This window comes from Tiliqua scincoides, chromosome 3 (genome assembly GCF_035046505.1).
Source record: "Tiliqua scincoides isolate rTilSci1 chromosome 3, rTilSci1.hap2, whole genome shotgun sequence".
NCBI classification, from domain to species: domain Eukaryota; kingdom Metazoa; phylum Chordata; class Lepidosauria; order Squamata; family Scincidae; genus Tiliqua; species Tiliqua scincoides.
The window spans coordinates 130,728,373-130,744,371 of record NC_089823.1 but is presented as its reverse complement, the minus strand read 5'-3'; the positions used below and the strand labels follow the sequence as shown (position 1 = coordinate 130,744,371).

The 15,999-nt window shown below is 42.4% G+C and overlaps 1 protein-coding gene across 5 annotated transcripts in view; it reads left to right on the top strand.

Moving 5' to 3' along the window:
• Positions 1–5,577, top strand: part of ERCC6 (ERCC excision repair 6, chromatin remodeling factor) — a 56,638-nt gene extending 51,061 nt beyond the window's left edge. For all 5 annotated transcript variants that reach the window (XM_066620985.1, XM_066620987.1, XM_066620984.1 and 2 more), the window contains one exon: positions 335–5,577. In XM_066620985.1, the coding sequence (XP_066477082.1) occupies positions 335–763 (429 nt within the window). In that variant the 3' untranslated portion in view covers positions 764–5,577. The remainder of the gene's footprint in view (positions 1–334) is intronic.
• The last annotated feature ends 10,422 nt before the right edge of the window (positions 5,578–15,999 follow it).

The following is a 15,999-nucleotide window of genomic DNA, read 5'->3' as shown; positions in this document are numbered from 1 at the left end:
AGCCATCTTTAAATTACCTTTTTGGAAGTGTTCCTCTAAATACATTTTTGTAGCTTTTTGCTATACTCAACATGACTTGAACTGGTAGAATATAACAGCCCTGGTTTGATTTTCAGCTTCAACCCTTCATTCCCAATAGTTTAAGTAGATTATAAGGCTGTTTTAGAAGTTCATTTCTGAAGCAAAATTTGAATGAGGACATCTGGGCATAAACTTCCTACACCACTGCAGCACTATATTATTTTTGGTCAAGCTGTAAACTGCTGTTTTTTTCACAAAGGGGCAAGTTTTTAATGTTAAGCATCTCTCCAAGACTTTTTATTTCGTTTTGCAGGATACTGAGATAGGGAGAACGGAGAACAAAAACGAACATACTTCCAGTGCTCACTTTGATGGAAAAGCAGAAGAACCTTCTTCAAGTTCCCTGGACTCATCATCTCTTCTGGCTAAAATGAGAGAGAGAAACCATCTGATTGTGCCCCAGAGAACAGACAGTCAAGGAACAGAGGGCTTCCAGCCAGCAGCTGTTGCACTCCCTATAGCAACAGAGCATGATGAGTTACTTGTGGATGTCCGAAACTTCATTGCTTTCCAGGCCCATGTGGATGGTCAAGCTAGCACTCAGGAAATACTGCAAGAGTTTGAATCAAAGCTGACTGTGGAACAGTCCTGTATCTTCCGAGAGCTTCTGAGAAACCTCTGCACTTTTCATAGAAGCTCAAATGGGCAAGGGCTTTGGAAACTAAAACCAGAATTTTCCTGACAATTCTTTTCGGAATGCGCAATTTCCCATCCAAACTGTCTTGGTTCTTGTGACTTTTTTGTCATTTTTTTGCAATGACAAATGGTTTTATACTTGATTCATCATATTTACACTGAGTTCATCATATTTAACATTCATTCATTCTTTCATTCCACCTTTATTGGCATAAAACATCATATTTAACAAATTGGTGCAGGCTGCTATGCTCAATTGCCTCAATACACTATGTTGTTTCACATGAGCTGTGCCATTCTACCTTTTAGTGCAACAATAGAAACAAGTGGATTTTTTTTGTTTTTGTTTTTTTAAAAGAACTTACAGTGATCATGACTTAAAATGTCTAAATTATTATTGTAGACTTCTCTGATACTTTCTGATAAACTAAGCCATAGAAATCAAAAAAGCACTAGCCGTAGACCAGGATGTTGCATGACACTACCTTAATTGGAAATTAACTGGTTACTCTTAGTACTAAACAGCATCAGTAAAATCAGTTATTTTCAGTGCTGAGCTAATTCATATGTGCTTGTTCTCCTCAGGAAGTGTAACTTCTGTGAGACAAATTCTGGAACTAAGAATAATGAATTGAAAGATAGAATTTGACAGTGTATGTGGGAATAGGAAAATGGTGCTAGGGAAGAAGTCTCTTCTGCGGGTGGAGAGCAAACGTGTTCTCTGAATGCCAAATGACCACAGTTGGGCCAGGTATTGCTTCTTTTAGGTCTACTTGAGTCTTTATGTAATCCCTTTTATACTTATCTAAAAAAAAATCAGTGGAGATGTGGAAGTACATCAAAATATTTACCAGTTTATTGCTTCAGCCTTGGGGCTGAAGCTCTGGTTTTTAGGACAGCAGATCCGTTCTTCAGGTACTCCATGGGAAAATCTGCACACATGTTGAAGAGACACATGAACCCACATCCCTGGAATCTTTTATATTATGAAGTTAGTATATTATACATGTATAGTTAGTATACATGGTTAGCATCTACTGGCTGTCCGCTGTTTCAGTTTGAAGATTCATTTGGATGTCTGGGGGTTTCCCTCTTGTCTTAGTTGGATTCCATGGGGAAATGGCTGACATAAGACTTATTTCAATAAGTTGCAAGGTGTCTGTACAATAATTCTGACTTTACTAAGCCCGAACTGTAAAATAGTAACACTGATCTTGTGAAGACCATTTGCTACATAAATAAGTCTGGTGGCTTTGTTTTAAGGATAAAAATAAGAAAAACTTTTCCCTGCTTCCAGAGTGAAACCTGTTTCTAGTTAAGTTAGCATAGATTTTTAGTTTATGGCTGACAGGGAAACAAAACCTAGGATAAATGAATTCAAGATGGCTGTTATTGTGCTAACGTCCCACTTGCTATGTAATTTATTACTAGCTAGGGACCCTCCAGTTTCATGAGGAGCATTCTCAGGCTACCATTAAGCCAGGCTTGTGTTGCATCATTCCAGTGTTAGGGAGAAATGGCATTGGTGGGAAAATCTTTAGGATGTTAAGTTTCTGGAAGCAATACCAAGGGTTTGCATCTTTAACCCCAAAGAAGCACTGGATACTGCCACTGCTTAAGGTAGTAAGTTAAGATGTGCAAATCATGTCTTTTTTTCTTTCTTGTGCAACACTTTTCTAAAAGTATTCATCTACTGGCATTTTCACCTTCTGTATTCAGAATCAAACCACACATGACCCTCGAAGTACCAATGTACTTCTGTTTTTCTTTAAATATATAGCAGGTGGGGACTGCAGTGTATGTGTGCGAGGGGAGACATTAACCTTCTCTCCCCACCATGTCACCCACAGTCTCCGCAAAAATCAACCCCCCCAGCAGCTGTTGTTTTTTTTTTCTGGAAGAAAAGCTGCCATTAGTGCAGATGTTCCTCCTGGGACAAAAAACTTCAGGAGGAGGCAGTTTGGATCAGTAGTTAAGACTGTAGTGTGGAGGAAAGATTGAATCAGCCTCTCTCCAGAGTTCTGTTCTGGAGTCCATCACCACCACTGTTACTTTTGTTTAGATACTGACATGTAGTTTGATCAGCTCTCTTATCTTTGAAGAGAGCTTGTTTTTTAAAAAAAATTATTGTATATTTGGGCTGCTGAAACTGCCCACCAAAGTAGGTGAAAACTGTTCATATACTGGCAAGTGCAGCCCAAGATGGTTAAGTATCTTTCCTTATTGTTCTCTAAGAGTAAAGGATGCTGATGCTTGGTGCTACTTGCAGTGCAAGTGCTTAGCCTTATGGTACCACTCACAGCATTTGGATTTTAGCAGGGATAGGAGAAGAATAGATAGCCTACAACACCTACTGCAAAAACCTGTCTGTTGGTGAAAGTGTACTGTGTTGCTTTTGGTATGTGCATTAAATACTCACTGGGAAACTATCTGAAATGTATTGTTGCTGGTTTCCTGGACACTGATAGGTGCTGCTCTGTTCAATGGAATATGTATAGATCTAAAGGTATTTACAGAAAGTTAGAGCTATATTTTGAAAAGGGGCAATAGCCCTACATTGGTGTGATTTTATTTCCTCCTCCCCCTCCATTTTTCACCAAGTTGCTTCCAGGTGAGTAAGGACTACAGGAACAGCCACTAGCTGCTCCTGCAGTGGCAGACTAACCCCATCACAAAGTATATAGGAAACCAGCTGATTTACTAATTTAAATGATTTGGAGCCCAATCCTATGCATATCTACTCAGAAGTCTCATTAGAATCAGTGGGACTTACTCCCAGGAAAGTGTGGATAGGATTGGGCTGTTATATCCCTCCTTTTCCTCAAAATAGAGTGCTGAAAGTGGTGGTTCTCATGGTCTCCTCAGATAATCTGCTTCTAGCACAATGAATATACAGTTATCGCTGATGTTTTTGGTATTCAACCATCTATCAAGGTAGAGCTTGTCTTGTGGAGATATTGCATTTTCCGCAGCACTCAAGCTACAATATTTTGTTACTCGAAAAATGTATTCTTTTTTAAACTGGCACTAAGAGATGAGATGTTCAACTCTGATCCAGTGTGGGGAGTGTTATTTCTGTGACCCAGAATGCCCCTTGGAATGATGCTACATTATGAGTTAGCCTCATTCTGGGACTTAAAAATTAGCCAGGGGGTAGGGGCACCACATGAAACAGGCAGGTGTGGCTGGAAAGGCAGATCAATTCCCCTTCCCCAAATTCAAGTTGAGAACTTTCAGTTTAGCCTTATTTGAAACATCAAATTGATATAATTGGAGCTAGTTCTGGAGATTTTTTTTTTCTTTCAGTGCAGAGTCAAAGGGTTTCCCTGGCAGATTGCTAGCAGATTCTGCAGGGATTGGTGCTATCAGAGATGATAACATTTAACAGGTACTGGATGAGATTGTCTGGAGCTTTGCAATATGGTGTTGTAATATCACACAGAACATTGCACCTTTTAGTAGCGAGAGCAGCTGTCTATCCTGACCCTGTGTGGAAGTTGTGGCTAAGTGGATGAGATATTAACAGAATGAGACTCAATCCGTTCGAGACAAAGATGATTCAATTGGAGGATCCCAATGTTCTTAGAAGTGTGAGTTTACCTATAATTGTATTCGCTGTCATGTTTGCAGTTTGGGTGCTTCTTTGACCAGCACTGCAATTTAAGAATCAAGCAGTAGATGGGGCCAATTATATGGCTCTTCACCTGCTTGTCAGCCCACCCATCCCCCCTCCCATCCAGGCTAGCTGGTGATTGAAAAGACTAGCACAACTGGCCCTATCTGTGGCTAGCCAGACCTATAAAAGTTTGAGCTGGTGCATGGGATGAAATAACTGAAATTCTCTTTCCATGACACCATGAAGACATATAAAGGGACCACTATGTGAGGAATTGAGCTATGTGTTAATTGAGCTTTGGGGTGTGGGGAGTTGCTGCCATAAATTACAAGTGAGTAATTTTAGAACTTTTTAGAAGTCAGTCTTAGAAGCGAGTCCAATTAATGGCAAAGGACAGTAGAATAGTAGAACAATAAGCTACCTCTATGTATATATTTAGAGATCTCTCTTAGCACACAGAGAACTCAGCAACCATGGCAGTAAACCTGTACCTGTAGTCTGATCTCCTTCAAATTGAAAATGAGTATGGAGGGACAAGGGTTCTAGCCTAGCCTCTACCTCTGACATGCTAATTTGCAGTTCAGAAGCAATTTCTTTTTGTATAAGGGAGCAGTCAGCCATGTGAAAGTACCTCCTGCACTCTGAAGGGGTTCAGCCCACACACAGATGTACCACTTGAGTTAGAGCTGGACCTGAGACTAACTGAAAAAAAAAAATTTTGTTACCAAAATACAAGGTGCATGCATTGAATATGAATATTTCTATATCATATTGTAAAATACTCCAAATTGAGTTGAGATGAAAAAAGTGCACCATAAGAAATGGTACCAAGCTAAAATATTCATTGTTACTCTTCATGTTTGTATCCCCTCAGGAACATCAAATATAATGTGTCATTGGCCTCTAAACAGAGCCAGGATGGTGTAGTGGTTCCAGAATTGGACTTGGATCCAGGTTCAAATCCCCACTCAGCCATGAAGCTTCCTTGATAACCCTGAGCCAGTTTGCTATCTCTTAACCTCACCTAGCTCACAGGGTTGTTAAGGACAAAGGGAGGGAAGGAGCTGTGTACAACACCCTGAGCTCCTTGGAAAAAGGGCAGTATAAAAATGTGAAGAATAAATAGTAAGTAGATGTGAGGGAAATGGTGTCCAGCTGTTTTTTTGGTAGACAAAAAAACCAAATTGGAAAAAAACCAATTGGTAGATAACCAATTCCATTAAATTTCATGTTCTGTTAAACCATTCAGTTTCTGTTGGTTTTGTTAACTATTTTCAGTGCTTCTCATAGGTACTGTTGAGTACTCTTAGTAAACATGAAAGAGGATTTTGAAATCTATATGAACATTTTTATCAGAGTTCTATAAACCTAAGCTTAGGTTCATATGGAGCTGCTGTTGATATATTTCAACTAAGGTATGTGTTGTTGTCCAAAATGTATTAGCTGTACGACAGCCACCATAAATGGAAGGGTATATATAATGCTTCAAAATGCAGTATAGTATGTTATTTGTCGTTCTGTTCTTCGATTCATTTGGATTTGTAACTGGTTTTTACAAAAGCAGTGTACTGTATAAATATATTACTGTACACTGAATTTTCAGGTGAGATTAGTGAGCAGCCAACACCTATTACTAGTTATAGGTCCCTGCTGAAGTCCTTCATCCAGTCTCTCTGAACTCAAGAAGACTGTGTGGCAAAGAGACTGAAGCGTGGCCTTAGACCATGAAGATTCAAGTTGAAATCCCTGCTCAGTTATGACCTACTGGGTGGCTTGCTGTTAGTCCAATCTGCCTGTCAAGGTTGTTAGGATGTACTACCTATATGCTAGTAACATCCACCTATGCCTCCCTGCTCCTGAACTTTCTACAATCCCATATGTCTAAAACTGGACTTACCTTCTTTCTACTCCCCAACCGTTCTTCCCTCACATTCTCCTTATCACCAGTGTAGAACAGCACACAGCTCACTGTCCCAACCCACAGTTTGAGAAACACTGCTCTATATTCATTCTGTTGCCAAATGATGCCATTTCTTCCTTCACAGTGTTGCAAGAGTTTGACCCTTTCTCTCTGCTTCAGCCTATGGTGATCTTGCATCTTCACTCCTGCAAACTCCACTTTGCTGGTCTCCCATTGGCACCTCTTAGTCTCCTCACCTCCATCCAACATTCTGCAACTAGTTGTTCATCTCGCACGCATCACTTCACACCCCTCCAAGTTCTTTTGCTGGCTTCGTGTCTGCTTCCAGATTGAGTACAAACTGTTTGTCCCTTCTGTTCATGGCCCATCACACTCCTGTCTATCCCTACCCCTCTGCTCTCATATTCACCCTGCACTCCTACTAGCTCCACCAGGCCACTTCCTGCTCCCTTCAACAGCTCCATCTCTTATGCCTGCCACCATCTCCCTGCAGAATTCTCCCTCGTTTACAATCTACAGATCTCATCTGAAAACCTACATTTTCTGTAAAACCTTGGTCTCTGTTCCCTACTGTAGCTAAGTTTAAGTGGAACTGAAACAATTCCATATGCTTCCTGTTTTCCTCTGCCTCAATCACTCTCTGTCCCTCTGTTATCACCCTATGTCAATATCAGGGACCTGTACACACATGGTGCTATGTAAATAATAGCAGTAATTATTTTACTGTTTACATCCAGGGGAATGGACCACAAATGCATAAATAATTCTTATGGATCAAATAAGGTCTTTCTAATTTGCCAGTCTACCTCCAGACAAATTCTGAACCTTCATGGGATTTAACTTCTCTTTCCTCTTAGTCACCAGTCTTATCACTCTGCCTTTTCCATGGGCTTCAAGAATCAGCTTTAAACGAACAAACATAGGCTGTGCATGTTTAATGAATTCAATCTGATGCTTCCAATGCAGACTACTCCTTCCTTGTCACCATAAGTTTCTTTCCCAGAAGTGGACACCACTTTGCAAAATATGTACCCACATTGCTCTTTCCTTCTAGGACATTTTAATGGGGTGTATTGGTACATATCGTGGACTGTGACGAAAGGGGGGAAGCAGGTGTAATTGGGGGGAAAAGTGATGGGTTTACTGAATATTACATAATCCCTTGCTCATCCTCTACTGGTGAAATATTCATAGCCAGAGCTCAACAGCATACTGTAAATTTTTTTTTTTCTGCACCACTCAACATCATCTCATTATGGCCCATTAAACACTGATAATTAAAACAAAATATATTGGAATTATTTATCCTGGACTTTGTAAGGAAATGAGGTCCATGATAATGCTGAAGGGGAAAAAAAACCCTTTAAGTACTTTGAGGCTTGTAGTTAGAATAACAATTACGCAAAAGTCAGCTTTTGGGGATGAGGAGGAGCAGGGCCAAATGAATCCATGGGGCCAAATGAAGCAGTTGCCTCAGGCAGCAGATGGGGGGGTGCCCATTTCTGTCTGTATATTTACCTCTGTTCTTGCTCCTCCTTCCTGCCTTGGAAAAGTAAGGGGGACACCAAGGAAGAGGAATGTCAAGGGGAGGAGAGTGCTGAGATAGAACACTGGACAGTGGAAGGAGCAGAGGCTGGCACATCCTCAGGTATGGGCAGCATTTCACATGTCATCTCAGGTGTCAAGTGGTCTTGGGTCAACTCAGGAGGAGGAGGAACAAGTCGTAGCTAATGAATCTCCACCTACAAGTATATATGTGTGTGCGCATGTATGTTGAATTTGCAAGTGAGAAAAGAGTGGCAAGACAGAAAGAACAAGGATGGAGAGTCTGCCCCTCAGGAGGAATTGTGCATTGGATGGAGAGTGAGTGGGACAGAGAAATTAGATAAAGACCAAAGGGGCTCTTTGAGAGCATCTAACAGGCAGACTTTTTCAATGAGCCTGATCCAGACCAAAAAGGCAAGGCTTTTTGAATATAAATTAGCTCTTGAAAACCTGGAACTGAGTTGAGAGGATTGTTTGCCCTGCTGTGTTCACTATCCCTGTGTGAACAAAAAGACAAATCATGTCGATGGCTTTAAAAGAAATTTGGCCACCAGTTGTGCCATTTTGACAGTGCACCCAGAAGTGTCCAGTGATGATCTAGTAGTTTGTGCCAAAATCATTAGCATAGACTTATTATCAGATTAATCCCAGGCACAGACAGAACTGGTGGGGGGGGAGGGGAAAGAGATGAAGGCCTGGAAGACTGAAATTTTGGGTGCTTTGTGTTGATCAGCAGTTTTGTTCTTTCCAAATAGCTATTTTCCATCTCACCTGCTAACGTCTTTTGTGTAAACATAAAGCTTTCATGAGCAGATGTTGGTTGGAGGAATCATCTCTTCAGTATCAAGGGGTGCAAACATTCACCTCTACACATCAGGATACATAAACACTTAAGATAAGTACAATATTGGGTCTGAATCTTGAATCATCATGGATCTGAATATTCTTAAATCCCAAATGTCAAACTGAGGGAATACTGGGGGAAATGGGATGGGACTAAAGCTAGCCTTTCCTAGATCTGTGCTACAGTCTGCAGAAGATGGTAGAATCTATGGAACTTTTCATGTTGTCTGGGCTGCAGGAAAAAGTATACAGCATTAATTGATTTAAATGGCTCTGACTAAACTATATAGCTAGAAAAAGGAAAGTGAGATGTAACGTACCCCCTTTCAAACAAATATCCATTGGGGACTGGCTAGAGGGAAAGGGACCATCTAGATTCAAAGTAAACAAAAGAATGAGTGATAATACCACATTTGGTTGCATGTAGAATCTTGCCTTGCTAACTTAATTTTCTATTATTGGGACAGGTAACAGGATCACATGGTAGTCAAAAGAGATGTAAAAACTATTACGCAGAGTGCACATTGTATCTCTACCACAGTGGCAGAAAATGCTCTGGGTGTTTTGTTTCATACTGTGCTATGGGGGTAGCAGCAATTGGTTATGTACTATGAATTAAAAGTCACTGGTTCAAATATCACCACATCCATGAACTCTGGGGGGCGTTGGACAAACCCCTCTCAGCCTTGGCCCCATTCCTCATAATGTTATGAAAATCTTTTTCACCAAAAGTTTTGGGAATGTTGGGAGACAACGAAGGCAGCAAGCAACTATGGATACCACTCCTGATATATAGATTCAAACTTTTATTGAAGTACATAAATGGATAAGTATGCAACTTTGAGGAGAGGACTTAGCACTCAAAAAGTAGATTCTGGCCAATCGCAGAATAAATCCGCCCTTCTCTGGTCACTCAAACATCTTATACCTCAGTGATGTCAGGCCAAGACGATTCCGCCTTAGTAGAAAGCTCTTTTTCAGCTGACTTCCCTCACAGACAGCCACTCTTCTTGTTCTCACTGACTGTTCTCACTGGCCTCCCCTGATGATTGACTTTTGCTGAAGGAGCAGGGACCTTTTATAGAGGCTGGACCTCTGCACACAGACCTCTAGTTTTGTACATGGCCCTCTAAAGGGCCTCTGCACATAACCCTCTAAAGCAGCCATTTTCAACCACTATGCCACGGCACACTGGTGTGCTGCAAAAGGTCCCCAGGTGTGCCACAGGAATTTGGGAGAGGGTCATTTATCAATAGGACCATTGGTCAGCACAGTGTGCCTTGTCAATTGTCAAAAAGCTGGTAGTGTTCCTTGACCATTTTAGTGCCTTGCCAGTGTGCCACAAGATGAAGAAGGTTGAAAATCACTGCTCTAAAGGCTGAAAGCTCTCACTTGTCCACTGGCAGTCTCCTTTCCTGCTTTAATCCTTTCTGGGATGTTTACCCCCCTTTGTCTTTTCCTTATGAGGTGTATGTGTGAATTTAACCCCTATTTCTGAGGTAAAACATTTTTCCTATTCTGCTTAAATAGAACTTTCATAAAAATCGGAGGCTTTAAGGTCTCACTTAAGTCAGGTAAATAGGTTTTGGAGGGAAAATCTTTTATTGCTTCCTGAGGGAAATATTTGAGTATTTAATCTTTTCTCAACGTGGGGATGATATTGGCCTACTGGACTTGGTGGCCATACCTATTACTATGGGCAGGACCTCTGAGAAGAATTTTATCAGGGGGTACAAAGTTTATTTGGGCCACTTTGCAAAGGGGTGGTGGTGACAGGCAAGCAGAATAGGGGCAGGGAGGGGCAAAACAGGGTGGGGGGAGGCTGAAGATGGCTGGAAAAGTCTTTGGAGTCCAGGTCTACCCACCCATGTGACATTGGCAGCTCTATACAGTAATACTGAAAAACAAACACACTCCTAAGTCTAAAAACTTTTAAATATAGGAAATCATTGCAGAAAATCAGCATCATATTTAGGCCCACACTAGAATGGAAAGTGTCCTGTGTGCACCAAAACTTGCTTCTGCAGCAACTGTGGTTTTGCAGCTGTGTCCCTGAGCTCCTATACACTCCTTTGTGGCAAGCCTTTGTGGATCCACAAGCCAAAGAGCTACTGTAGCAGGCCAGTTTCCACCCAGATTTGACACTGTATTGACACTCTATTGAGGAGTGTCGTATATGCACCTTTCTCCTTTAAAATGTCTGGAAGTGGGCTGTGAATCTTTTCTCCTGACTAAAAAGGGGAAAGCTGTGTTTGAAATAGGCAGGTGCCCTTGACAACGGTTATGTGTATGTATCTTTAGCTTGTGTATTTATAAGTTAATACAAAATATCACCGGAGAAGTAGGACTGATAACCTGTGATTCACAAAGGCAACCACAACACTGTGGCCTGCCCGGCCCTTGTTTGCCCAACTCCTCCTTGAATAGACCATTATATGTGGTTGATCCAGTTAGTTTACTGACATATGATGTCACAAACTGTGCCGGCCTGTCTTAGGTCCTCTAGGAAAGTATCTTGAGCATGGCAGGGGTGTGGGGAGGGGAGAGACGAAAGGAAGACCATTATGTAAAGATTTACCATTGGCACCTCCAGCTGCCACTGCCTCCTTCCCCTCACATGTGTCCCTTCCCCTCACATTGGTCATTAACACCAACAACCCTGTGAGGTGGACAAGGAGAAAGGAGTAGCTCATTAAGGTTTTAAGATTATGAGCCCTTTGAGGACAGGACCACTGATACAGGTTGCTCACCCCTTACCTGGAATTCCAAAAACCAGAATGCTCCAAAATCCAGAACTTGCATTCATAACACAAGTGATTGTTCTATGTACACAAACTGTGTTTCGTGCACAAAATTATTATGAATATTGTATACACATTACCATCAGGCTATGTGTATAAGGTGTATATGAGACATAAATGAATATTGTGTTTACGCTTGGGCCTCATCTCCAAGATATCTCATTATGTTTATGCAAATATTCCAAAATCCAGTAAAAAGTCCAAAATCTGGAACACTTTGGTCTCAAGCATTCCAGATAAGGGATACTCAATCTGTAAATTAAAAAAAAAAAAGGGAGGCTGCCATGGATACCTCTTGATAAAGAAGGGAAAACTTGGCTATAAATATTTTAAATTATGTTTCCTGAGCAAACCTCATCCAAACAGATGGAAGTTTCCTGTTCCACCTTTACACCTGTTTATTCTATGCAGTGGCCAGTAGCCTAGTGCAGTGAGCACATGCCCAAAATATGTTCTGCTTCAAAGACATTTCCTAACAATCAGCTAGTGAAGGAAGGGAAGTAGTAATTGCAAGTAGGAACTTGCTCTTCTTCCCGTCTCCCAGTTTACATCCCCCCCCCCCCACACGCTTAGTATATACCTTGAAAACCCTTTCAGGTTAAATTATCAGGGTATTTTAGCTAGAGCTAAAATAAATCATGTTTCATAAAATTAATAAACAAAATGTTGTTGACAATCATTTTTATTTGTGCCACATATCTGTGATTCAACAGGGTTATCTATTTATTGAAATATTCATCAACCCTGTTAAATATTTTGTAGCCTAATCCTGAGTATTTTTATCTAGAAGTACACTTGATTTATTGGGACTTACTTCCAAGTAAGAGGGGTGTGTGTGTGTGTGTGCGCGCGCACGCGCGCATGCACATTTTTGTTATGCTTTTTGGTAATACAGCCCCCCTGTAATTTAAAAATAGATACATAATAAAAACATTATTAAAAATATAGTTTTCTTTATAGCATAGAACCCTCTTCCTTAATCAGAGTAAAAACATGATGAAACAGCCACTTTTTAACCAACTGTCTGATAATGAAGATTGATAGGACAGTTTGAAACTCCCAGAATCTTGGTGCTGCCATAGAAAAGCCTTATGTTGTGTACTCACCATCCAAGCCTCAGATTGTGATGGTATCTGGAGCACAACCTCTCTAGAACATCTCATTGGATAGGCAGAATCACCCAGGCAGAGGTGGCCCTTAAGATACCCTGCACCCAACTCTCAGACTGATTTGGCTCTAGAGATAGTTTCTTTCAGGAGAACCTGGAACTCAATTGCTACTGTACAGCCTGACCCTGACAATGGCTTGGATCTCAACTTCTACTTCCACACACAGATGTTCCACTAGCACAAGAGGTTCCTGTCACTGATTCCCTCTTCCCTCTGCCCTCAGGGATATGTTTTTGGGGGTGCCTAAGAAACTGCAGAGGTAAGGGGGATCAGCAAAAGTCATCCTTCCCCACATGGTGAACTTGACTAGGTGCAATTCAAACCTCAAAAGTGCTAGTGATTTCAGTGGGATTTGGCTCAGGGTTGTACACAGAATTGCAGCCTTACTCTTATCTGGTGGTTCCCAAACTTTTTAGCACTGGAACCCATTTTTTTTAAACACCCTAGTGGGACTCACCTAGCTTTACCAGACTTTAAGAATCAGAGATCTAGAAAGATATATTTCATTTACTTATAAGTAATAATAACCAGAGAAAAGACCCTGAAACATTTATCTCTCTGTATTTAAAACATGCTTTGCAAACTTCAGGCACTCAGCTCCTTGCAGGGCAATTAGAGTTATCTTGCAAACTGCAGGAGCTGAGCTCTTTCCAGGGTGATTAGCAACTACAGTATCCAATTTTTGAATAACCCCAGGGCTAGAGGCAATTATCAGGCCTTTCCATCATCCTTTGGTGACCCACCAAAAATCAGGTCACTACCCACCAGTGGGTCCCGACCCACAGTTTGGGAAGCACTGCTGTAATCAGTTAATCAAGTGAGTAGATTCCATACAACTGTTTCACAAAATATGCCTTATTTTGGCACTCTCTAATGCAGATTGGGTTTTCCCTGAGCTGAGTGCATCAGTGCACCCAAGGGACTTGGGACTCACATTTAGGTAGCTTCCTCTATCTATCTATCTATCTATCTATCTATCTATCTATCTATCTATCTATCTATCTATCTATCTATCTATCTATCTATCTATCTATCTATCTATCTATCTCCTGCCTTTCCTATGTTGAAGCAAATGCCCAAATTAAAGACTGTTTCATATGTTGATGTTTTTAAGATATAATGCCCTCAAATGTTTTACATGTACCCACTCAAATGAAATGTATGCTTGGGAGAAATGTACATTTTCAACCTTGTATGCAGTTAGGGGCAAGTGTCCAGGGTGCCAGGATTGACCAGGACTCCCTGTCACGTACATTAATGGTATTTATAAAAAAAAAAAAAAATGTGTTTGCTGCTACTCATCATATGAAGTAACCCAAGAAAGACTTAACAGTGTCAGCCAGTTTTAAACCCTGAGAGTTCACAGAGAAGCATCCAGACAGGCACGGCTGCTCCCTTGCTCTGGAGGTTTGCCAAAACCCAAGTCAGGGCACCTTCTGACAGCAGGGGACCCTTCCATTTTGATGGCCAAGTGGAGCAGGGAGGGAGCTCTTTTATTGCACCGCCTAGTTCGCGAGCTCGACGGTAGTAGCTTTCTCTCCGGCAAATGTTTCCCCACACTACCATCGACTTAGATTAAAAACCGGGATGAAAAATCCGCGTTTGAGTCTGCCACCGATGCGCTCGCTGACGCACAGTGGCAATTCATCCGTCGAGGCGGTGCGGAGACCAGACCACTTTGGTGGTGTTCAGCCTCCAGGACGACCCCTGTCGCGGGATGAACCCAGCCTGCAGGCACGATCTCTTTGCTTGCGAGTAGTCCTACTCCAGTGAGTGGGGCCTGTTAGTAGTCCTACTTCAGTGAGTGGGGCTAGGAGGTGGGAGGGGAATGCGTTTTTGTGTCTTGGGCCACACGCTTGATGTCTATGATGGTGTCATGCTCTTCCCCTGGGAATAACCCTAGGAATCTGGATGGAAGTTCCCAAACCTGGATGCCTTGAGTGTCTGAACGCAGCAGAAAGACTGGAAGAGTTGGCACGGTTTCCCACAAGAAAGGCAACCCAGCTAGGTCAGTGGGGGCTGTGGCTGGCCATCCCAGCCTCGGTGGAGCCTTCTTCTGGTGCGCCTCGGTTTGGGGCACACTCGCCCCATTCTTCATCAGAGCAATGGCTGTTAAAAGAGAGGACATAAAGAAGAAAACGGAGGATTTATTCCTTCATTAAACTGATGATCCGTGTACGAAGCCAATTAACATTATGAGTCCGCTGAACATCAAGTGTAAAAGAGGTGAGGGAAAATGAAGCACAGTCACCTTGGTCTTTCGCTCAAGAAAGAACACTTTGGGTGTGATAAATTCTCCGAGAGTCCAAGCGGGACAAATCTGCAAATTGGACTAATTGGAAAATACATTTTATTGCACACACGCCGATGAAGAGCAGAGAGATCACCTCTTCGCTGCTGGCCCTCGGAGGCGACCAAAGGAGGGGGGGGGGCTCGGAACAAAGAAGAAGAGGGCGCCAGGTTCTCCCTGCCCAGTCCAAGTTCGTCCACAGGGTGATCAGACCTCGACTGAGAGTCTGAGCCGGAGCCAGTCCCAGTTAAGGCAGGAGTGGGGGGCGGGGGTTGACTGCTGAGAACCCGGGCATAGGGTTGCGCTGTGACAGCTTGCAGGAAGAGTGACCCCCTTTCTGCTTTTCTCACTCCGTGTAGCCTCTCTCTGCTTGTCGTGTTCAAAGCCAAAGCTGGAGTCAGTGGGTGTTGCGGACCGAAAAGAGAGCACACTTGTCGCTGCTTTACAAAAGCCACACATCCCCCAGAGTTCTCACTTAACCCATTTCTGCCCAGCCCACAGGTGCAAGCATGTGATCCCTGTTGCGTATATGCAACGTTGGGCAGAAATGGCTTGAGCGGGATCTCACAAATCCAACCCCCTCCCCCCAAGTCACACGTGCTCCGGTGTTTTGTTTTTCTTGCCCACTGAATCGCAGGATTTTAAAACAAACAAAAAAATCTTAAAAAAAAAATCTGTTAAATTGCATTCTTTTGACACCGGAGATTCGAGTCTCCTGGAGGTTGTTCTAATAAACCGTGGCTGCTTCTCTTGCGGAGATTTCTAAGACAAACTTACTCACGTCCCAGTTCAGATAGTTAGGGAGTATACACCTCAGAGTAGGTATGGGTATAGTCTGTGGGTCTTTGGACACGCGGGCGCGCGCACACACTTACTTGTGTATAAGTACAACACAGATTGTATTGGCAACCTTCAGTCCCGAAAGACTATGGTATGGTGGTTCTGGCACAGCGTCTAGTGTGGCTGAAAAGGTCAATCCGGGAGTGACAATCCCTTCCACACCGGGAGCAAGTGCAGTCTGTCCCTGGTCTGTCTCCCTGGCTATGTGCCTTCCTTCTTTGCCTCTTAGCCTCAGAGTGTTGGCAAAGTGTCTCTTC